Below are 24,051 nucleotides of genomic sequence, written 5' to 3'. Positions count from 1 at the left end.
TTCACCGAGCATCAGAGTATTGCTGGGCAGAGCGATTTAATAGCAGACCACAGGCGCTGGGCTGGGATGAGAAGAGCCCACACAAAGGAGCTGCGTGAGCAGGAGAGATGGAGGAGTTTGTAATATGCACTGGGAGTAGAGGGTGAAAGTGGAGGAGCTGAAGGATACAGGCAGTCAAATGCCGGATTGCGACCTTTCAGAAGTGACCCTCCCAATGAGAGTGGGGCACCCATGGGAGCGTGCTGGTTTGTGGAGAGGAGGTTAACACCCTCAGAAGTGAGCAAGCCAAGGGAGAACAAAGCGAGGGCATCAGATTTCTCAGACACCGGGCGATGGTGGGAGAAGGGAGAAGATAGTAGGCCAGGCGCCCAAGTCCTCTGTGAGTGCAGGGAAGGAAAACAGGAAATCCAGAACAGATGGATTATCTGGGTGGATGGGAGAAAAGATGTCTGGAAGCAGACCCAGCCTCTCAGATATGCATAATGGGATCTCGGGAGAGGGGAGACCTCCTTTGCAGGGGAGAACATTCTTGAATAGCACTTTGAAACCTCTCTTAAAGGTCAGCTGTGGAGGTGGGGGTGGAGACACAGAAGATTGGTCACAGCAGGAGGGGGCATCAGCCCTTTGGTCAGGGTGAAAGGTGGCAGAACAGGAAAGTTGGGCGCCTAGCCAGCCTCAAGGGATTAAGGCTGGTTTCTGTGTCCTGGGGGTTGGGGATTGAGGCCAGATGCCACTTGCTGTCTGAGGCTCAGGGGTCCAGAAAGACCCTGGTGAGAGGCTGACTGGTACCTAGACAGGCTCTTCCTGTGTGGAGGCAGGCACCAGCTTGTATCTCTGGGGAGTCGTGTGCGAGTCCCTGCTGGACTATGCCTCCTTAAGAGGAAAACTGATTTTATCTCATCTTTGCTCCAAGCTTAAGCACCTATTTGTAAATATTTTTTCAGCCAGCCGTGACTCATGGTTTGGTCTTATTTCCCCATCAGGGATGGAACCCAGGCCCCCTGCAGTGGAAGTGCTGAGTCCTAACCACTGGACTGCCAGGGAATTCCTAGAAATCTGTTTTTGAGAAGGAAGAAGGGGAGGAAGAGGACTGTCACAACAGAGAAGCCTGGTTAGGTCAGAAGAGGAAAGGTTGGGGCAGGCGTGCTGATGGGCATCAGAGTCCAGCACTGGCCTCGAGCTCCCCGGGTTCCTCACCCATCTCCCTCCCTGGAGGAAAACTCACCTTATCTGCCAACCTTAAATTCCTGCATCTTCGTCTCCAATACTTAGGCTCATTAATATTTACTTCTGTGAAAAGCCAGGGAGATGGGAGGCTATGAAGCCTGTGCCAACAGGAAGGGCATGGGGTGGGAATAAAAAATTAAAAAAAAATTTACTCAGTACTTTTCCTTATGCGTACCCACCTTTCTGGTGTGTTAGGAATGAGAGTTTGGCTTCTGTTGAGAAAAGCAAACAGTCAAGGTCCTAAGTACCCAGCCATCAGCTGAACACAAAGTCCCCGTGACCTGCCTCGGTCCTGCCCATTGCCCCACGTTCCAGCTGGAACTCCCATCCCCAGAGGTGTGCAAATGGAGGAGGGGCTCTACCCTGCCAGTCAGATTCGGTTTTCTTCACTTCGGTCCACATCTACCCAGCCAATTCCATAAGAAAACAGTTTCCGTCTTTACTTTTACCACCAATCTTAAAAGCATCAGAAAAGCATCAGTAAAGCATCAGAAAAGAGACAAATCACACACTTTTCAGAAATCACAATTTTATAAAAAGGCATTTTTCTCTTATATCCATAAAATGATATAATTTTTGCAAGTATAGAAATGTGTCATAAATTATACAGAATGTTCCTTAATTACAGCTCAATGCAACTTGGTACTTTCCTCCCTCCCTAAAAAACGAGAGAGAACCAAAAAATAATATATATAACTGTATATATATATATATATATTTATATTTATATAATATAGACAAACCAAATATGAAAAAAAATCATTTCCTCTTTGGTATAAAAATCAGACTCTCACCTTGAGAGACACACAGACATGATGTTGAATTTGTAAACCGTGTGGCCAAAAGGAATTTCCCTGTCAAGCTTTCCCCACCCCAGCCCCTGCCCACCCCACCCGCCTCACCGGAATACCTCCAATTCCCATGGGACGACCACATGCCTCACTCCCAGCTCCACACCATTCCTGAGTAACCCCCTCCACTACCGAAGACATGGAAAAAGTTCTGCCCAAGGCTGATTTGGTGGCAACTAACTTGGGCAACACCTAACTTGGGAAAGAGCTTCCTAGGTGTGGATCACGGAGAGGAAAGACTGACAAGCCTCGGCTCCGCCGTCACTGAGCACCCCCTGCCAGAAGCCGGGCCTGGAGCGGGTGGGACCCCTATTGCCAGGAACAGCAGAGCTTGGCTTCCCTGCAGCCTCAGCTCGCGGGGCTCAGCTTCCGGTTCCAGGCGCCTCAGGTGCTGGAGACACCCACGGGGAGGGAGGACAGTCAGAATGGACTCTGCCCGTGAATGTGGGTCTAAATTTGACATTAAAGAAAACGTTTTCAGGACTACTTATCACACCCAGCTTTCGGTCACTGAGAAGGACGGGGCCGTTCTCCCAGGCTCCAGTCCGGTACCAGCAGGACTTACGGAATCCAGGAGTTAGTTGTGTGGGGCGGGGGGAGGCGGGGAGGGGGCAGCGCTTCGCTCTCAAGGTGAGGAAGGAGACAGGACCCAACGCCCCCTGTATATCCTCCCAACAGCCTCTGGCTGATGGGCAGCTCCCTCCCGGGTCAGCCTCTCGGTCCCGCAAGGGCACCAGCTGCTGGAGGGCTCCTCCCAAACCGCTCCCCTCCCGGCCAGGCCAGTGCACCGGGTGTGCCGGCCTCCCCTTCCCCCGGAGAGTTAAGACACCAACACAACATAAAAGTCACATAAAGGCCGCCTCCACTTGCCAAAAAAAAAAAGACAGAACCAAACTGGACACAGACACAAATCAAGGAGAGACACACACACTGTGAGGGGCCCAGGGCCCCAGCAGGTCTCTGGCTTCCCGGCATGATACATTCTTGTGTAATTTAGGAACAGGGGCTCTGGGGCCCCTCTGGGGAGCGGGAGTAAAAAAATACAGAGATTACAGTCTCCCTGTGGGCTCCCAGGCAGGGCAGGGACACAAAATCTCTCACAGTTTTTCTACTGCTTTTGGGTCCACATCTGAGCCCCCACTGGGGGCTGCTGGCCAGTGCCCCAGTCCCACCCTGCCCTTGGGGCCCGCGCCCTCCACCCTCCCTGCTGCTCGGAGGGCCCTGGGCTGGGGATGCTCCTAGCAGGACCAGCAGGACAGAGTCTACCAGGAGAGAAGGGATGAGGACCTAGGCAAGGGATGAGGACCCGCAGCTCTGAGACAGACGCCGTCCTCTCGGCGGCGGGCCAGCCCCACTTGAGCTGACTGACCACCGGCGCGGAGCGCCCGCTCTCCGGCCCTCAGCCCTTGAGGGGCTTGTCGGCCCCTCCACTGGGGCTGCTGGCACTGTCACTCTTCTTCCTGCGCAGGCTCTCGATCCAGCTGGAGCTGGAACGCGTGGTGAAGCTGGAGAGCGCCAGGGAGCTGAGCCGCATGTTCTTGCCAGACATGATGAGCTCCCCGAAGCCCTCCTGGTGGGAGAAGGCGTAGCCAGAGCGCCGGGACCCCGTGCGGCCCACCCGCCTCATGCAGCGGTGTTGGGCCTTCTGCTTCTTCCTCACCAGCTGGGTGTAGCGGACCTGGCAGGAGCAGGGCAGCATGAGGGAAGGAGCCTTTGTCAGCGCGCGAGCATCAGACACTACCTCGGAGAAGGGACCCAGAGCACCGGGGACTGGGCAGGCACGGGGACCACCACCCACACACTTAATGGAAACCGCAGCAGTGTTCGCATGCACCATCTCCGATCCCCAAAGCAGGCAGCCCGGCCTCTCACCGTGTCCGAGAGATCCGGCTTCAGGTTCAGCCTGAGAAACCGAAAGGCGACCACAGGCATGATGCAGACGACCGTGGTGAGCACGATGGTCAGCCACACAGTCGGCTGGGCCAGGGTGTTCTGGGCATTACCTGGGAAAAGAGGAGCCGGGGGCTTCAGGAGTCACAGAGCAGCCATAAGGGCAGCCCCTTAGAGCGCCCCATTTCTTTTTTTTGGCAGCCCCATTTTCCCAGTCTCAAAACTTAAGTCATCTCTGGCCTCTCTTTCTGCTCCCTAAATATTTATCTCCAAATTGGATTTCAGCTCTAAACTCTCCCCAAATGACTTCAGATCTGCTTTTGTTTTTGTGGGGTTTTTCTGGCTGTGCTGCACAGCATACAGGATCTTAGTCCCCCAACCAGGGATGGAATCCATACCCCCTGCAGTGGAAGTTTGGAGTCTTAACCACTGGACCATCAGGGATGTCCCCAGACCTGTTTTTTTTTAAAACTGCCTTAACCTGACATCTCTGTTCATCTGTTTCACACAGCTGAAAGTGAACTACTGTTTCCTCTGTTCCCAATTTGCTCCACATCTTCCCTGGCTCAGGAGACACTACCAGCCACTAAGCTGCTCCAAGTAAAAGCTCTGAAGTCCACCTGGTTCCTACCCCCACCATCTCAGGCCCCCATCCAATCTGTCAGCTCCATTTCCAAAATACCTACGGGATTCCACCACTTTCACTCTACTCCAAGCCACCACCATTCTCACCTGCTACATTACTGCTACAGCCTCCTAGCTAGTCTCCCCAGGTTTCCACCTTTGTCCTCTTTTTTTAGTTTATTTGGCTGTGCCGAATCTTAGTTGGGGCGTGCGGCATCTAGTTCCTGATTAGGGATAGAACCCGAGCCCCCCACGTTGGGAGCTGAGTCTTAGCCACTGGACCACCAGGGAAGTCTCTGTGCTCTACCTTTTATCATCCACAAAACAGTAAGAGTGAGCCTTTAAAAACATAAATCAGTTTATGACATTTCCCTGCTCAAAACCCTCTAAAATCCAAAGTTTTGGGCTTCCCTGGTGGCTCAGTGGTAAAGAATCTGCCTGCCAAAGCAGGAGCTATGGGTTTGATCCCCGATCCAGGAAGATCCCACATGCCTCGGAGCGACTAAGCCCGTGTGCCCCAACTACTGAGCCTGTGCTCTGCAACAAGAGGAGCCACCACAATGAGAAGCTGGTGCACTGCAACTGGAGAGTAGCCTCCACTCTCTAAACTAGAGAAAACCCACGAGCAGCAACGAAGACCCAGCACAACCAAAAATAAAGAAAAATTACAAGTAAAAAAACCCCCTAAGTTCTTAGCCTTGACCTATAAGAGATCTGGACTGATTTTCATTCCTAACCCTCTGCCTCAGCCCTACCTTCCAACCTCATTTCCTCTACTCCTCCAGCCCCTATGCCACTCAAATAAGATTTCTGTATCCCTGTTCCTCTTCTTGTACCCGTCCTTCCCAGAGAGGCCAGGGGCTGGGTCAGATCTCTGACCAGATCTCTGGGCTCGGGTCTCTGCCACACCGAGAGCCCCGTGGCAGCATCCAGAATACGTGGCACATAAGGAGTGTGAATAAATGCCTACCTTCCCTGTTAGTCCCAGAACGACTGTCAGTCTTCACTGACTCAAGGGAAAGCCAGAGGGACTCACCCACAAACCGGAATTGGTTTGGAAACATGTCGAAGAGCCCATTGCTGTGCATGGCAAAGAGGATGGCAAAGTAAACTGCCAGGCTGCCCCAGATGAAGAAGTGGTTGATGGCTGTCCAGTAGCCAGTATCCAGTCCAATCTGCAAAAAGCAGTCGTTACAGGCAGAAGGAGCATCCCCCCCAAACCCTATCCCCCTCCCAGGAACAGAACTGTAGCGTCCAGGGCACCCCAGGGACAGGAGGCTCACTCTTTCTGGGAGTGGGGGCAGTTCCCGGACCACCTCCTACCTGTACACTGACCACGATGACCAGCGAAGTGGCCACGGTGACCGCAAAGGACTGGTAGTCAGCCAGCTGGGTGCCATCATCCCGGGTGGCTTCAGCAAACACCCCATAGGGGATGAAGAACATGAGCACGGACGTGTAGATGCCCTGGGCGATGCAGATAAAGAACTCCCGCTTGTTGAAGAGGAGATTCAGCTGGCCTGGCTCGTATAACTTAGGGTACTCCATGCTCCGCTGCTCTGGGACATCCTGTGTGCAGAGGGCCAGAGGCACAGGAGGCTCAGAAGCTGCCCAACTCAGGGGGGAACAAGGGCAGACTTTGTCCCTGCCTTTTTCTAAATTCTTTGGCAGCTAAACTCAACCTCAAGCCAACTGCCCCAAGTCCATCTTTGTTCAGCAACCCAAGGAAGTTAAGGTCAGCAGTGGCTGAGAGGGAGGCCCAATCAGCTGCCCAGCTCACGGAACTGCCTTCCCAGGGACCACAGGCAGTGGGCACAGTGCCACATGCCCACCACTATTGGGTGACTCCCTCCCAGCAATGCCCCTCTTCCCAACCCACTCGGTCACCCAACTTCTCCATACCTGATCGAAGACGCCCATAGCCAGGACTGGGAGGGAGGTATACACGATATTATAAAGGGTGATGAAATACTGGTCATAGACTGTCTGGAAAGAGAACAGGGAGCAAGAAAAGGTTGAACACACAGTCTCTCTTCACTACAAATCAGGTGGAGGAAGACAGCCAACGTGGCACAGGTGGAGGCCTGAGGAATTTTCTGGAACTTGCTCTCCACTCCTTCAACAAGTCTTTTTTTTTTTAAATGCATGCACCAGACAACAGCTAGATCCTAAGGGGACCAAGCAATGAACAGGACAGACACAATCTCCGTCCTTAAGGAGCTTAAGGACAGGCATGCCATGGGACTGGGGAACTCGTTACCTGGGCTGAGAAGCCGCAGAAGAAGCCAAACCAGAAGTGGACCATGGTGAAAGCAAAGTTCTTATAGAAGAAATAGCAGAGGAACTTGCACATGCGCAGGTAAGACCAGCGTCCGTGCACCAGCAGAAGGCGCTGCAGGAACTTGAACTGGGAGAAGGAGTAGTCGGAGGCCAGCACCGCCTGGATCCCTTCCTGCCCGCTGATGCCCACGCCAATGTGAGCCGCTGCAGACACAAGAGACGACAGGAAGATGAAGACGGCCACACACGTCAGATTCCCACCATGTTCTGGTCCGCCCCTTCCGTCATCACTCCTCCCTGGGTCTCTCCCCCTGCCCGAGAGCCCAGCCGCCACACCTGCACAGCCCACACTCACTTTTGATCATGCTGACGTCATTGGCTCCATCCCCGATGGCCAGGGTCACAGCCTTCTTGTACTTCTTAACCAGTTCCACCACCTGTGCCTTCTGCAAGGGAGTCACCCGGCAGCAGATGACAGCTTTGCAGGCACAGGCGGTCTCCAGAAACTCCAACTCCATGTCTGCCTCTAACGCGTGGGCCTGGAATACAGATAGCACTGAGCGAACTCCATGTGCTCCAGGAGAGACCTGGGGATCAACTCCTTTAAGACCACAGCCCCAGTCGAGGCCAGGGAATGGGAACAAGATGAGATATAATAGCTGCTCTCTGAAAAGATCCTGCCCAAGCTAAGGGTGGCGACACTCACCAGGCTGTGCCCGTTGATAACCAGGGCATACTCCCCAGCCACAGCTTCCAGGACAGAAGTGAGCCTGGAAGAAGAAAGTTTCTCCTGGTAGGTGAAGCCATTGCCCACAGCACGGGATGAATCCATCATCTTCTCCCGGGCTTTCCTGTGAAGGGGAAACGAGACCACGGTTGGCCAGGAGAGGAGTAGGATTCAGGCCCAATCAGCAAACCTGTGCGTGACTCCCAGGTATGGTGCAGAGCATCTAGGTCTGTTTACCTGAGCTCCTCTCGCACTTCCAGAACCGTGTGGCCAGTGACTATGAACACCTCTGTCATGTCGTCCGTCAGCATCTTGCAGGAATAGCCAATGTTCACGGCCGTCTCTACCGAGAGAAAGTGCAGGTGCTCTGGACGGGCCCCTGACAAAGCCAGTGCACTTGCCAGCCCAGCGTTCTAGGCTTGCCAGGACCCCACGGTGCTGTATCCAGATGCAGTCTCCTCTGCCCTACAGGCCTCTCACCTTGCTTGTCTCCAGTCAGCACCCAGATCTTGATGTTGGCCAGCGTCAGGAGGGCAATGGTCTCCGGAACCCCTTGCTGAAGCTTGTCCTCAATGGCTGTGGCACCAAGCAGCTGAAAATAACCACAAGCATTCCTAGCACAAGAGTCCAGGCCCAGGTCCTCCTCACCCACCCTAGGGCCACTCTGCAGACCATACCATCATGTCGCTCTCGACCTCCTCGTAGACGCTGGCCAGCCGGTCGTCCCGGCTGTCCTGGGCCAGGCTGGCTTGGAGCCGTCTCCCAGCCCACTCCTCGTAGTATTCTTCATCCAGATCCTTGTAGGCCAGGACCAGGGTTCTCAGCCCTTCGCCCGCATACTCCTGAAGGAGGAAGAAGTCACGAGAGTCGGCCCCCAGTCCCCTCACCACACTGAGAGCAGCAGAACCACAGGGTCCCCTTCCCCATGCCTACATTCAGATGGTCAGTGGTGGTGTTGAGCAGCTCTTGGGTAGAATGGTGGAGTCTGTCCAGCAAGATGGTGTCAGCCCCTTTGCAGTATAGTCTTATCTTCCCCTCTGGATTCCGTACTGTCAGTGGGACAGGGGGAAAATGTCCCAGGAAAAAATGGGATATTCAGATAGGTAAAGCCTCTGAATTGCAACACACCAAGGTCACCCAGTATACCTCACCCATCCCAGGCCTGCATGCTGCCCCCGAATGCCCCCGGCAGCCCGATCCTGGCCTCACCTATGACCGACATCCGTTTACGGATGTTGTTGAAGTCCAGGATGGCCAGCAGCTGGTAGGTGATGGCAGTGCCCATCTCGTGGACAGTGATGGTTTTGGGGGTACGAGAGCGGAATACGAAACCAAAGTTCCTGGCTGCAGTGACCAAGGCCCCCTCATCCGGTGACTGGGCTTTGTAGTAGAGCTCCCCTGGGCGCGGAGGAGGGACACACGTGGTGTCAGTGGCCCCACTCTCAGCCACCAGTTCCATGTTCCTGCCCAGGAAACCCCAGGTGGCCAGGCCACAGGCAGAGCACAGCTCAAGCCTGAGAGTCCAAGTCGGGTAGGGGAAGTGCAGGCCAGCACCTTGGCTCACCTTCGCTCTTCTCTTCTGACATGACGGTGTGACACAGGGAGAGGAGGCGGAAGAACTCATGGGTGTGGGGGTCCCCCATCTTGACAGCCTCCAAGAGAGTGGGGTCCCAAAATAAGAACTTCTTGTCAGCCAGAGGATTAAAGGAGAAGTCGACGGGCTCAGGCCTCTGGAGCAGGTAAGAGGACGATCAGGAAAGGCTGGGTCCCCAGGCTGCTTCCTGGGGAGAGGCGGGGCGGTCCCCACCAGCATCCTGTCTGCTGCTAACCTCAAGATTCCCACCTATGCCACCAAGTCTTCCTTACCACACCCATTTCCTCCGAGCAGCTTCCATACCCTAGCCAGACAACACGTCCCCCCTGACTATGCCAAGCCTGGCCAGGCACCCTGCGTTTAACTAGCACCGAGAACCAGTATGGAGGCTGGACCTTACCTCTCCCAATTCAGCTTTGTGTCCCAGGACATCGAACACGTCACCTACACACAGCCAGGACAGAGGGAGGAGCACTGTCAGAGCAGGGGGAGGAGCCGCCAGCACAGAACCCGCGGGCACCTGGGGCCCGCAACCCTTGTGGCTGAGTGAACGTCACCCAGCTTCAACACGGCTGACAGAAAGACAGGAGGCACAGGCACCCTGGGTCCTCAGAATGCCAGGACTCAAAAGCCATGACACTCTCGGCTCCCCATCCCCATCCCCCTTCCGGCTCTCCCCAGAGGGCAGCTCCAATGCCACACCCATGCCCCCGGGCTCTTAGGCCTCCACAACAGACAAAGCCTCACACGCTGGCTTCCAAGCCTGGGTTAGTATGGAAAGCAGTTAGGAGAGGGGCTCACTTGGCCTAAAAGACCCCACGCACCCTGTCCCCAAGCCATCCCAGCAGCTCAGCCACTAGGCCACTGCATTGGGGCCACACTGGGAAGGCCACAGTCACATTCCAGAGACTCACAGGGGCCCTGGGCAGCAACATGGGGAGAGGCTAGCACTCCGCCAGGCCTGACAAGGTCCCACCTGGCCCGGGTGCCCAGCAGTCAGCGTCCTGGGCTTCTGTTCAAACAGCCAAGGAGCGGCCCCACTGCCTGGAGCTGAGAGGCGGTGCAGGCACCAGCAGAGGAGAGGGGGGAGCACTGTCAGGATCTGCCTCGTGATCTGGATGCAGAGCAGACCCTCTCAAGGCCCCACAGACCCCAGCAGGAAAGATGTAAAGCCCAGATGTCGAGACCAGTGTGGGAGCCCCGGCAGCACGGTCCTTCCAGCCCTCGTCCCCGGTGGCATGGCCATACCGTAGCTGCGGCCGTTGATGGAGCACTTGTTGAAGACCATGATGTTCTGGGTGAGGGTGCCCGTCTTGTCGGAGAAGATGTACTCCACCTGGCCCAGCTCCTCGTTCAGGGTGGTGGTACGGGCCTCGGCGGGCGTCCGCTTCTTCGTGCAGAACATCTTCTTGTCCCAGTTGATGAAGTAGCTGTGGCCCAGGCGGATGACCTCCACACTGCACAGGGACAGGAGGTGAGGCTGAGGGCGGGAGGGGAGCAGGGCCCCACCCCACGGGCCTTCGCTGCAGGCCCTCCACCTGGGGAGAGACGAGAACGAGCGGGGCGGACACCTGGGCGGGGGAGAGCGGCAAGGAGAGCCTGAAGGTGGAGCCTGCCACATCCGGCTGGCAAAGGGGGTCCCCGACCCCGACCCTCCGATGCCCTCCAGACAAAAAGGTGCAAAGGGCCTGGGCAGGCGGGACAGACGGCACAGGCAGAGGAGGAGGGACTGAGGACAAGGCACTCGACCAGTTCTTACCTCTGGGCTAATAATACAGAAACCATGCAGAGAAAACAAGAGAAAGTGCAAGAGGGAAGAAGGAGAAAAAAAAAAGAGAGAAATAATGAGGGTGCGGCGCGGGCCACAGCATCACACACGCCCTGCAGGGAGAGGAAACCGAGGCAGCCCTGGAGCCCCGCCTCACTGCCCGAGCCCAAGCTGTCCGGCTCTGGGCTGCACAAGCCGACTCGGGGCGCTCAGCGAGCACACGGGGCAGACTGAGATGCTGACTCCAGGAGGGGATGGGGCCTCAAGGGTCCGGGGAACAACCCCAGTCTACACCAGCGCGGGGCTCTCCTAAGGTCGGTTCACGTCATCCTCTTTACAAGGCAATGCCTTCGCGGTCTGGACTGTCAGCATCTCAGAAACGGCCCCATGTCTGGGTCCTGCCAGCCAAGCAATGGGGCCATATCTGGAACCCTGCTTCCCACCTTACTGGGGCTGCTGTCAGGATCCCCTTACCAGGCCAAAACTGAGCCGGCTGGAAATGCCTTCGTGGCCTGTGCCCCACTCAGCTGATCAAGCGTCCCTCCCTGCCCTCCTCCCCAAATACACACACTGTAACCTGAGGAGACTTAGAAACTTTCTCAGGCAGCTACCATGGGCTTCATGTGAACTTGAATACAAAACACAGACAGCAAAGTCCAAAGATGGAAAAAAAATTCAGATTGGAAACAAGAAAGGATTTAAATAGCAACAAAGAACCAGAGTCGCGGATAATGATGGACATGCTACCACCCGACATTTGTACAGTAATTAAAATTTTAATAGTTTTTTGACCGTGTCACTCAGCATGTAGGATCTTAGTTTTCCCAACCGACCAGAGATCAAACCTGTGCCCCCTGGACTGGAAGCACTGGGTCTTAACCACTGGACTACCCGGGAAGTCCCAGTAAAAATGAAATTATATTTTAATTTTTAAAATGTATTTTCCAATATATTATACCAAGATGTTCCTATGAAGAGGACGGAACTTGTCCCATTTTACGTGAGAAAACCGAGGCCCTAAGTGACTGTGGATTTGCCTGAGGTCAGGTGGCTACTGAGGGGGCAGGACTAAACCCCAAGCCTTCCGAGTCTCCTCCTAATGCTTCACCGAAACCCCACTGTCCACCCTCAGCACAGAGATTCCTTATCTCCTGCCCACTGTCAGCAGCACTAGGACTCAGGTGTGAGTGGAAGGTCCAAGGAGACTATCTGGGGAATCTGTGTGAACAAGAGAAACCATAAGGGAAGAGTTCTGAGCATCCCTCTGATGTCCTCAACAACGTCACGGGTTGGGAATCCTGGCGCTGCAGTGGTTAGGACTCTGAGCTTTCACCGTTGAGGGCCGGGGTTTGATCCCCGGACGGGGAACTAAGATGCCACAAGCCGCACAGCCAAAAAAACAACAATAAAGTCTACAATTTGATAAATTTAAAAAAGGCACAGGTTCTCTGTCTCAAGCGCAAGGCATACAAAGAGCTCACCTCTCTTCTTGCCATTCTTTCTTCCTCCAGCACTCCCCCTTCCTCTCTTTACTCCCTGTTAACAGTTTCTTTCCCAAAAAAACCCTCGACGTCCTCTTATTCCTATCTATGCCACATGCCACTGCCAGCCAACATTTCCTAAAGCATCCTTTAGATTTTTTTTTTTTAAAGAATCTTTTAATGGTTTACTGAGTGAATGTCCACTGGCAAAGATTCAAGATCCTTCACAACAGGGAACATGCTTATGTTCCCAGCTCTCTGTCTCATAGGCCCCCACTCAGGGTCCATGCTCCTGCAGAACCGCCCCAGGACCAACCACTCCGAGGTCCCTATCTCCGTGCCTTTGTGTGCAGCCCTCTCCTCCAGGCTCCCCTCACCCCTCCCCGCCACCACTCAAAGTCCCGTTCAGCGGCCACCCCTTCAGAGGTGTCCTCCCTGATTAACTGCACGGGGAGTGATGTGCTTCCCGTCTTCATGGCACTCTGGGCCTCTGGGGTATCTCACTGGGATGCAGTGGTGTCTTACACTGTCTGCACCTCTCCTCCTGCACCAGTCTGCTGCTTTTGAAGGCAGAGGCTATGTTATGTATCAACTGTGTCCCCTTGCTTCACACGTAAGCGTAACACTGAAGGCAGGATGACTCTTAACAGCACTAGTTCCCATTTTGTTTCATAATGTAATCACATTTAGCTCCCTCCACTAGACTGAAGCTCCTGGAGGGAAGGAAACCCATTCCTAATACATCTTTGTGCCACCGCACCTAGCCTGCTTCTTTGCACAGTCAGCATGCGATAAGTATGTGCTATATAAATCAACATGATTTTTGTTCTAATACAATCCAAAGTGCCAAGAAACTGCAGGGAAGTCTGCTTTGCCCATGAAGATACACAGATAACATAAAATGTTCACAGCACAGGAAGGAGAGGACCCCAAGTTCCCTCTCGAGGATTTCACCTTCACAGAAGACAGAAGTCTGCCAAGGGACCACCTGTGCTCCCTGGAGAGACCCCAGGGCAGAGAGACAGCATACCTGACATAGAGCGATATGGGCACGACGGTGTTGAGGATGATGATGTAGGACCAGAAGGAGAGGAAGCCAGAGAAGAAGGCACTGTCCACCGCCTCATCCCAGGGCAGGTAGACCTGGAAGCGTGTCCCCACCTCATGTTCCCAGATGGCATTGCCAATGGCCAGGATCACCCCCATGCAGACCAAGAATCCAAAAATCTGCAGAGGAATGAAAAGCAGAGGCTAAGCTGCAAAACCAAGGAAGCCCTTAGGAAGTCCTCAAAACCAAGTGAATCCCTGAAGGTTACCATCGGTACCCAGAGCCCTCAAAGGCTCAGGTATCTTTAAAATGGGCACATGCTCTAGTGGGAAGCACCCAAAACTGGTGATCAACGGGCACGTGGCCTTCTCTTGCAATGCTTTTCTCAACTGTGTTCTGAGGAAGCTGAAAGGGTTATGTAGTTTCCATTCTGATATTCTAGAACCCTCAGGAGACTTCAAACATGGTAAGGGTCGAGGTAAGTTACTTTCAACATACCAAAGAAGCCTACTGGAAATCACCCATTTACCAGAGCTAAGTCTCTACAAGCCCACAAAAATACCATGTTTCTGAAATGTTCATTACCTCATACAGATTGCCAAAAATCAAAAAAAAATTTTTTTGGCCATACCACGCGGCACATGGGACCTTAGTTTCCTGCCCCCTGCAGTGGAACTGTGGAGTCCTGACCACTGGATCACCAGGGATTTCCCAAACAAAAAAAAATTTTAACCGGGGACACAAATTGTGTCTTCATAAATTCAGACTTAATAGTCAAAAACCCTGCAAAGCCTGAAGAAGAATCATAAGAAAGCTTTTGAAAGAAAAAAATTGAGACCACTGCATGATTTCAGATATCTATCTTCCAAGCTGCCTCCACTCCAGATGCTTTGAAGCAAAGCAGAAACCATCCTGATACCCAAGGACCACCAGAGGGCGGTAAGAGTCTTGGCCTGATAGAGGCCAAGACTTAACTTCCAAACCCTTTAAGGCCGGGAGGAAACTGTCTCACAGGAGGCTGGGCCCAGCCTTCGCAAGCTGGCACGTGGGGGGCAGGCAGCAGGCAGTGGGGGCGCAAGAAGGGGAGTGGAGCTCGACAAGGAGCTCAGGTTTCTAGCAAAACAAGAGAAGGATTCAGGAACTGCCAACAACTAAAACAGAAACTTTTCCCTTGGGATCCTTTGCTCCTGGAAGTCAGGGGAAAAGACCCTGTTCTCCATCATCCAAATGGAAATTTTTCTTTTAATTCCCTCTCCATCCCCATGAAGGCCGCCTTGTCCCTGGCAAAAGCAAACAGAAAGTCACATGCTAGACTAGGTCACCATCATAACTGGAATCCAGAGAACAGAAGATTTGTTTTAACTTTAAGTTGTTCATTCATACATGTTCCAAAGGTTTTTTAAATAACATCTTCCAAATCCAAAAGGAGCCTGAAATAAACACTGCCTTTGAGTGGTTGACCTGCCAGTGGCTTTAAAGCTAAAACCTGAAGACTGACTACTGACCAGGGAGGAGAGATGGGAGTAACGGGACCCGCCCAAGGACAACCAGAAGGGCAGAGGCAGGAACCGTTTGTGGGAAGCCTTACCCAGAGCACCAGTGTGTTCATTAGGCGATCAATACTTGTTCTCTTGAATTTTGTCCTGCCACTGTTCTGCATCAGCTTAGTGTCAGGACCTAGAAAGGCATGGGAAGGGCTGGGAAAGCCGAACAACGAATCTGCCTCTAGGCTTCTGCCCAGGTATCCAGTCTATAGGACCTCAGGGTGGAAGAGAGACACTGGCTGGATGAGAGGCTTGGCTCCAGGACCCACTCGAGTCTCTTCTCACGTTCCTGAAGGCCAGCAGAGGCACCACTCTCGCCCTTCTCTCTGTGGGCCCGAGGAGGCTCACCTGCAAAGATGACCAGCCCGAAGCACCACTCGGTGTTTCGCAGCACGCAGCCCCGCAGCAGCATGTTCTGGTTGCTCAGGGGGAACTTGCTCTCCTTCCAGTAGAGGGTTCCGCTGAATTTGTCCAGCTTGTTGTTGGGAGGTTCGCAGATCACTTCACCTGAAGGGAAGACAGGAGCACACCTGCTCGAGGTATGGTCTGTAGCTTGACCACGAGACAACAGCACAGAAAAACCAGCTGCGGCGAGAGGGGGTTAGGATGCCGGCCCATCCGCACACCGCTGGTGCAACTTTCTGGGGAAGGAAGGAGGCAGCACGAATTCCTATTAAAGGCACACATACCCTCGGACCCAGTAATCCCACTTTGGGGACTCGTTCTACAGAGATAATAGCATAGCTTGCAAGAATTCTATTGAAGCATTATTTGAACAGCAAAAGACTGAAACAACTGAACAGTCAGGGAAGAGCTGAATAAACTACAAAGCCTCAATTCTATGAAACATTATATAGTTATGAAAAAGAATGGTATAAATTTCTTTACACAGAGATGTGATAAGATACGTCTGATGAATTTAAGAAGTATAGACACGCTGGTTGACAAGATTTCAGTATAGTATGATCCCACTGATTTATGCTCACGTGTGTATAAACAGAGAGGAAAGTGTGGATGAATACACACTAAACTGCCAGTTAACCTGACAACCCTGAGGAGGCAGGACTTGGAGGGCAGGAGAGCTTTCTCTTTTCTATGCTACGTAGTTTGTTTTGTTAGAAGAAGCATGTATAAGAAATAAGAATAAGCTGAATTTCTCTCAACATGTATAGCCAAGAGGCAGCTAGCAGCCATGAGCTCTTGAAATGACCATCAATTCAAAAGTTAAGTGATAGCCCCTCAGCAATCCTGAACCCCTCGGCACCTCCCCAACCACCCAAAAGAGTCCAGGGAGCTGCATAGTCACAGCCAAAAGAAGCCAAAAAGAGAAGGCACAATTTAGATCCCCAAACCCAAGACATCTCCTCTGCCTGAAAGCTGCTTCTCCAGCACTACTTACCATCAAACTTGGCAAGCTTACTGATGTCTCCCAATTCCGAGGTGACTGGAATCGCCTGCCGCACTTTCATGTTGGTCTCTCTGGAAGGAGAGTGTCCCTGAGTCCTGATTCCCTTCCTTTCCTTTAGACTCTACCTGGGGACATCTGACCATGGAGCATCACCACCCCCAGGCATTACTGGGTAGGTCATAGATGGGGAAACAGTGTCAGACTTTATTTTTTGGGGCTCGAAATCACTGCAGATGGTGACTGCAGCTATGAAATTAAAAAACGCTTACTTCTTGGAAGGAAAGTTATGACCAACCTAGACAGCATATTGAAAAGCAGAGACATTACTTTGCCAACAAAGGTCTGTCTAGTCAAGGCTATGGTTTTTCCAGTGGTCATGTATGGATGTGAGAGCTGGACTGTGAAGAAAGCTGAGCACCAAAGAATTGATGCTTTTGAACTGTGGTGTTGGAGAAGACTCTTGAGAGTCCCTTGGACTGCAAGGAGATCCAACCAGTCCATTTTAAAGGAGATCAGCCCTGGGATTTCTTTGGAAGGAATGATGCTAAAGCTGAAACTCTAGTACTTTGGCCACCTCATGCGAAGAGTTGACTCATTGGAAAAGACTCTGATGCTGGGAGGGATTGGGGGCAGGAAGAGAAGGGGATGACAGAGGATGAGATGGCTGGATGGCATCACCGACTCGATGGACTTGAGTCTGAGTGAACTCCAGGAGTTGGTGATGGACAGGGAGGCCTGGCGTGCTGCAATTCATGGGGTTACAAAGAGTCAGACACGACTGAGCGACTGAACTGACTGAACTGAAATGAACACTTCTACACACCCAAAGCCTTTCTTACCTAGAGATGTTCCAAAAGGTACAGACTCGAGACCTGGGGACCACTTTCAGAAACAAGCCTGCTAGCCACAGGAGGAAGGAGGAGACGCTGAGCATGCAACTCACCCGTCAAGTTCTGCTGTCTCTATGTAACACAGCCCATGGGGCTCGCTGCTAGAAAGGAGGAGGAGATCCGCCTAGGAAGAAGACCTAATGAGAAGGCTGAAGACCCAGACCTCCACCCCGATGGACTCTCTGATGATCCCTCCTTCCACTAAGCACTCTCGGTCTGCTTAGTCCCAAGCACATGAACGGCTAGAAAGGAGGCATATTACTATGACACAGACGCTTCCCACTCAAGAAAGTTTCCTCCCATGAGTGTTTAAGAGGCAATCGTCAACAGGAAAGACTCATTCCTTTCTGCCCAAAAAAAAAAAAAGGGAGAGCCCCATAGGCCTAGAGGGGCACCTGGTCCCTTACCGCCACAAACTGGTTGTTTTCTAGCTTGATAATATCACCAACACAGACATTCATCCACTGCTCCTGCTGGAGGCTGAGGCAAGGAGAAGATAGAGCAAAGGCCGTCAGTAGTTAGAGAAGTTCCCAGGGGACCCTTTTCCTTTCCAAGGCCCTCAGTCTTCAACAAGCACTCACATTCCGTTGATCAGCACCTGAGACTGACGGTTATTCACTTGGTTATCGCTCTTGTGGCGGAACTGAAGGGAGGAAAGCAAGGTAAGCCACCTTCTCCTGCTCCAAGGGACTTAGCTGATCAGCGGGAAGCAGAACATGCTGGGTGCCACCATGTATACACCTGTTCCCAGGTCTACTCCCTCCCCGACTCCCCCACCCTACTCTTGGCCAAGATACCATAGACCTAGCGGACCAGGTAAGGGATGGTAAGGTCGCTGAGGAACTCTGCTAAGTGGAGGAGGGTGTGTTGCGGGGCCGGGGTGGGGTGGGGAACCAGTGTGAGAAGGAAAGCCACTCACATAGTCATCAGTGGCATCTTTAACAGCTGTGATGGTGAGGACGAGAACCAAAGGCACAATGGTGGTGAACCAGGACAGGGAAGAGATCTGTGGGATCAACTGGAAAAAAAGGACAGAGAACACATGCCTCTGAGGCCCTGTCCTCGGCTCCCAGACCTTTCTCCTCCTTGACTTTAGTCGGCTTTGTGAATTAATTGCAAAGGGTTTAATTTTACCAGAGGTCGCTTACCTGCAGAATGAGAAGGAACAGGAAGTAGGTATTGGCCACTTCCTGGAACTGCTCAAAGAGGTTGACAGGCAGGAAGGTGAGAATATTGTACTTGGAGGTCTTGATGCAGTTACTCTGTGGCAGGGGGAAGAGAAGATCATGAGGCGCCCTCCAATGCCAACCCAGAGCCAGACTGAGGCTGCCCCCTCCAGCTACACTTTCCAAACCTCTGTCCCCAAAAGCCAGGAGGTATAAGAGGGGGAAAGAGGGGGAGAGAAGAGAGTCTCACGGGGTCAACGGTCTCATGGGATCCCGCTTCACTGACAGGTCAGGGTATGAAAAATTCAGCAGAGCAGCAGATGACAAGTGGCAAGGAGGCTGCCTTCCCCTCCCCCAAGCACCCTCCCAGCAGTCAGCCCTCCACCCCCACACGGGACGGACAGGATGCACCTGTCCTTCCTTCCCGACCCAGGAAGAGGGCACAGGTGGTCTGGGGCCTCTCACCGCATACTGGAATTTCTCATTGTATTCTCGGTCATTGGCCCGCGCCCTCCTTTCTTCTTCTGCAAGAGAATGATGCTGCAGTCAGGAGCAGACTGAGGCCCGGCCCAACACCTTGTCAGGCCCACCCCACTCTATGGGTTTTCCACTGAGGGCCCCTGGTTCCTTCCATGGCACGTAGTTTTAAGGAGTTTAGTGGCACACCTGAGGTGTCACTGAATTCTTCCCTCTAGTCCGCCTCTCACCACCAGCCTGACCACTGGGCTCTGCAGGTGTGACACTCAGAGGACAGGATGCCTTTCTCCTTTCCTCACCAACAACTGTCAAGGCCTCCCACTGGGGGTACCGGTTTCTCACCCCCATCCCTTTAATTAATGCTGTAGAAATTAATGGTCCTGGCAATCTCCAGGGGAATAGCAGCTGAAGACACTAAGCTTCCTTGTCCCGGGACCCCCGCAGCTCCAGCCCTGGTACCGCCCTCCTCCTAACCCAGTGGGTGGGGTGGGTGGCAAGACGGAGGGTCACGGTGCCCTGGAACTGCTTTGCGGCAGCATCCCAGCCCCACGTGCAGTCCCCCCTACAGACGCCTCTGCTTGTCACATGTCACCAGCAGCGGCTTCTGACTGGCCCACGATGACATCATCTTATTTCAAAGCTCGTCTTCAAGTAGGAGAGGGGGTGGTCAGGGATATGGGTCATGCAGACTGAGACAGAGATGAAAGAGGGAAGAATGGGATGTAGTTGAAGCAGTTGCTCTCTCACCATAACCTTTCTTGTGCTGTCTGCACATATTTCCTCTAAAACAACACATCTGTCACAAACCAAGTGACTAACGAACTACACCTATTCTGAACAGCCACAGATCTGGGACTGCAGGCACCAAGTTCAGGTCCCAGAACATAGAGGTGTCCTAGGAAGGGTCCTAGAAGGGTTCTCCAGCCCGACTCCGGTGGTCACGACCACAGGCTGAGAAACGGGGTACCCTGGTTAGGCAGTAAACATCATGACAAACCTGACCTGAAGTATAAAGCAGCATTCCGGATGCCTTCCCTCACGCTCCCCAGCACCCTGCAGGGCACACTGCAGTAGCAAAACCTCAGACCACAGCATCCTCTGCCTACCCAGCATGCTCCCTCCCTGCCTGGTCACTTTACTCCCAAAACTTCCCCAAAGGGGACCCGTCAGGCTGAGTCGCCTGCGCAGTCAACAACGAGCATGCAAAGGAAGACGTAGAGACCAGACCCTTCGGAGCCAGGATCTCTGGCCTGCAGAGGATATGGGAACGCTGGGGAGGCCGCTGGGGAGGCCGGAGACAAGCGAATGGGAGGGTGGGAGTCGGGACTAAGGGCTCAGGAGAGTTGCCAGTAGCTGCCTCCCGTTACCTGTCCCCCAGGAGGGCTTCTTTCTGCTCCAGGAGGGGGGCGCCCCGGCCCGGGCCCACTTCTCGGGCATCTCCTTGGGGACCGTCATGACCCCAGTTTGAGCGGGGGGAGGGCGGGCTGTCTGTCGGTCTGTCCTTGGCCTCAGCGGCTCCGACGGGGCGGCCCCCCGGGGAGGCACAGGAGCTGCGGCCGCTCAGAGGGGAGCCCCGGCCGTCGGGCGCGCGCCCCACCTGCAGCCCCGGCCATCCCCGCGGCCGCCCGCACTCGGCGACGCCGCGCGCTCAGATGCGCCGCCGCCGCCCCCGTCGCCCCCCGCGGACGCAGGCGCGCGCTGAGTGGCCCGGGACTCTGCGCGCACGCCCCAGGCTCCGCCCCCACCCGTTCCCCCGACTGCAGGGGCAGCCGCCTGCCAGCGCGCCGCGTAGGCGAAAGCCAGCACCGAACCCCGCCTCCCTCCGCCCGGCCAATGCGGGTGAGGGGACTGCCAGCGTTGTCCAGGGCAACCGCTTTCATCCCACCGCCTCCCACCCCACCCCCGCCCCCGCCCGCAGGAAAACAAGAAGGACCGGGATGGTTGGGAAAACGAGGGGAGGAGATGAAGTGTGAGGACAGAGGGGTGACGGTGGGAACACAGCACCCCGGACTCCCCAAAACAGAGAATAGGCGCTCCAGGTGCCCCGAGATAAAAGTCTATGTGTTTGCGGGTGAAGGGCGAGTCCTCAGCATGCTCCTGGGGGAAAAACCAGCTTAGAGAATCAAGGGGAAGAGTATGGTTTCCTAAGGCTTCCCCCAGGATGGATAGGGGCTGCAATCTACCCTCCTTCAGACCCATTACCTGTCGTCCGTCCTCCTCCCTGTGCCCTGTGCTCCCTGAGCCATAAAAACACCCACTCCAGATGGTCCCAGGGATTCCCCGACCCCCACCTTCTGACTGTCTTACCTGGGGGGCGCTTTTTTGCACACAGTGCCATCTCACCCAGCAAGGTCCCAGCAATCCCATGGGAGACCCTGCAGAAGGTGACAAATGCGTGAGGTCAGGAAGCTGAGGGTAACCCTTCATCCCCCTTTTCAGACTCCTCCCCGGTTCCGATCCTGCCCCTCCCCAGCCTTCCCCACTAACTCCACACCAACTCTCTGCTCTCACTGCCCCAAATAGGTCCCTGAAAAAGAGGGGACTTCCCCACCACCTCCCCCAATGCCTCTGCCTTGGATAACATGGGGGCACTGACACTTTATAAAAACCAAGACTTGCAGGGAAAGGAAGGGCACAAAGAGAGGAGGACAGATATGGACAGGAGGGGCACAGCTCCAAAAGTAGCCAAACCAGGGACCATGGATGCCCTGAGTGCTCTCCTGGTGGCAAAGAGTGGGTGCCTGTGTTTACTGGAAAGCAGAATTTCCACCAAGGGGTGGGGCTGAGGGAACATGAGCCAGGAAACACCTGGCAGAGCATCAGGAAACGGTGGGCAGGCACCACCCTTCTCAAAAAGCTTATAATCTTCCCACTACCCCCCTCCCCATTACTAAGGCTTCCATTATCACCTCCTCTAGAGGAGTTCACTGTAGAGGCATGGCCTTCACTTCCTGCACACAGAGTCCCCAAACCACTTCCTCTCAGTCTGGGACGTCTGCCCTTCTGGACCAACAAAGGGGTCTTCTCAACCCTGATGGAGAGGCATCTCTCTCTCTTCCACCCTAACCCCAGTCTAGTCAGTATGGCACTGGGTTGCAAGCTCAGGGAACATCAGATGGATTTCTGCTTCTTTCTATCTCCCCATGTTCTTCCTTTCACCTAAAAAAGGTAAAAGGCCTGGCCTGTAAGACACAGTCACAGAGCCTCATCCTAGCCTGACCCAAAGGAAACTGCCAGCCAGGTCCTGGGCCCTCTAGTCACCTCCTCTTTCTTTGTCTGGGTGGAGAGCTTTCCTCCCCTTTGGTTCCCCTGTCTCCAGCCTCCTGGGAACACTCCTCCAGCCTGTCAGCCCCAAGAGATACTAATTGTCTGTCTGCCCAACCTCTATAATTACACACTCTGGGCAAGGCCATCACCCACACCAGTTCTTCGTTCACTAAGCTGGACTCCCTTCCTGAACCCCAATCAGGTAATTCTTCTCTGACCCTCCCCAACTCTGGCAACCAAGGGTGACTGGCTCAGGAAGAAAAACCTCTTCCAAGATGCCAAGCCCTCCTACAGGGCCCCCAGCCAGGGTCTCCACCCAGTCTACAGTATGAGTCATGGGAGGTGGGGCATGAGGGGAGAGGTTAAGAGAGAGGATGCAAGGGTGGGCATCACAAGTTCCATAGCCAGCCCCGCCCTCATCCAGAGGCACTATCAGCCCCAAGATCTGGGTTTGAGTCCTAAGAAAGAGTTAATGAAGGAGCGGCAAGGCTCTCAGGAGTCAGGAGCCTGGACACCAACCAGGAAAGCTGTTTTACCTCTGAGACCCTGGGGAGACTGAAAGCCGGCTTGGCCCCAGACTTCACCCCCTCTTGGGGGCCATAATAGGAAGGAAAGGGAGGAGGGAGACCTGGGAACAGGGACCCTCTCTCACTTCTCCTTCCCAGTCTCACACAGCCTAGGTTTTCTGAACCCAGGCCCATTAGCCACGTCGCTCTGCCCCGTCACCCTGCCCCAGCCCCCTCTGCAGCCACATTTGCGATAAAAATAGCCAGCTCTGGGAAGAAGGCAATGCTCCGTGGAGGAAAACCGGCTCCTCCTTTAGGCCTGGCCCCTACTCCCCTTCAGCCCAAACCCAGGAAGCCTGACCCCTTGTTTCAGAGGAAGCTGGCAAGGAACATTTATGGGCAGGTCAGGGAAACAGAAAGGAAGGGAATCCAGGACCCCCAGCTCACTTGCCACCGACACCTGGCCGCTTTCCATCGTCAAGGACAGAACCCGGGACTCACTCCCAGCTCCGAACTCCCAGCGCTACTACCTCTCCTTGAACCTCGGTTTCCTCACGCACAGAGACCTCCACCTCACAGAGACAAAGCCTGCTATTCCCTAACTCCCTTCTGCAGGCGCCCAAACCTTAGGACCCCGAGTACGCTCCTCACCCCCAAAACTCTCTGGGCGGTTCTGAGCTCCTCCTCGGCACTCCCGCGCCCCTTCGATGGTCTCCCGCGCCCCGCCAGCACCCCACCCTCCCGTCCTGTGGACGGCCTCCCAAATCTCCCCCACTCTCAGGCACCCAACACCATCTTCTCTGCAATCATCCAGTCCCTCACCTCCGTCTCACCGCAGCTCCGACTCCCCATTCCCTCCCGGTCCTCCCCGGCCACTCCACTCCGGAGTCCGCAGCCGCATCTCCCCCTGCCCGCCCGGCCCCGCGCTCCGGGGCTGCTGCCCCCGCCTCACCTCAGAGCTCAGCGCTCGGCGCTCGGCGCCCGCCCCGGCGGCCCCGTCCTGCCCATGCCGGGGGCTGGGGCGGGGGGCGCTCGGCTCACCTCCCCGCGGGCTCCCGCCCCCCCCAGCTGCAGCCCCTCTCCCCCCGGGGCCTCGGCCCGCTACTTTGTGTCAGTTTCGGCCACGGCGGGGCGGAAGTGACGGAGGTGGCGGGAGAGGGCGGGGGGCGGGAGGGGGTTTTGGGGAGGGGTGAGGAAGGGGGAAGGCGGGAGCCGCCATCTTTGTGCGGGGCAGGGGGAGGGTCTTAACCCCGCTGATGCTCAGCACTGCGAGGCTGCGATCCCCGCCCCACCCTCTCCCAGA

General features: G+C 54.6%; 2 protein-coding genes across 3 annotated transcripts; one reads left to right on the top strand and one right to left on the bottom strand.

The window, feature by feature from the left end:
• Positions 1-1,739: 1,739 nt before the first annotated feature.
• ATP8B2 (ATPase phospholipid transporting 8B2) lies at positions 1,740-23,887 on the bottom strand. 2 transcript variants are annotated; one of them, XM_070367258.1, is made up of 28 exons: positions 23,701-23,887; positions 21,283-21,350; positions 18,964-19,022; positions 18,481-18,594; positions 18,252-18,350; positions 17,914-17,975; positions 17,740-17,812; positions 17,386-17,456; positions 16,434-16,513; positions 15,383-15,541; positions 15,079-15,167; positions 13,473-13,669; positions 10,442-10,650; positions 9,594-9,637; positions 9,164-9,329; positions 8,809-8,997; positions 8,533-8,648; positions 8,277-8,441; positions 8,080-8,191; positions 7,837-7,942; positions 7,579-7,723; positions 7,228-7,411; positions 6,853-7,076; positions 6,495-6,578; positions 5,916-6,161; positions 5,629-5,767; positions 3,951-4,081; positions 1,740-3,756 (listed from the first exon to the last, which is right to left on the bottom strand). In XM_070367258.1, exons 2-28 carry the CDS (start codon positions 21,311-21,313, stop codon positions 3,478-3,480), a joined length of 3,573 nt encoding a protein of 1,190 aa, XP_070223359.1. In that variant the 5' UTR covers positions 21,314-21,350; positions 23,701-23,887; the 3' UTR covers positions 1,740-3,477. The 2 variants fall into 2 exon arrangements, with proteins under 2 accessions (XP_070223359.1, XP_005898710.1); XM_005898648.2 differs by lacking the exons at positions 21,283-21,350; positions 23,701-23,887 and adding an exon at positions 20,343-20,627.
• LOC138987299 (uncharacterized) lies at positions 23,032-23,889 on the top strand. The gene has a single exon (XM_070368738.1). The coding sequence runs from the start codon at positions 23,032-23,034 to the stop codon at positions 23,887-23,889; it is 858 nt and encodes a 285-aa protein (XP_070224839.1).
• The last annotated feature ends 162 nt before the right edge of the window (positions 23,890-24,051 follow it).

Source organism: Bos mutus, chromosome 3 (assembly GCF_027580195.1).
Source record: "Bos mutus isolate GX-2022 chromosome 3, NWIPB_WYAK_1.1, whole genome shotgun sequence".
Classification (NCBI taxonomy): Eukaryota; Metazoa; Chordata; class Mammalia; order Artiodactyla; family Bovidae; genus Bos; species Bos mutus.
Note: the sequence above shows the minus strand (reverse complement) of the source record. Positions and strands in the feature narration are given on the sequence as shown.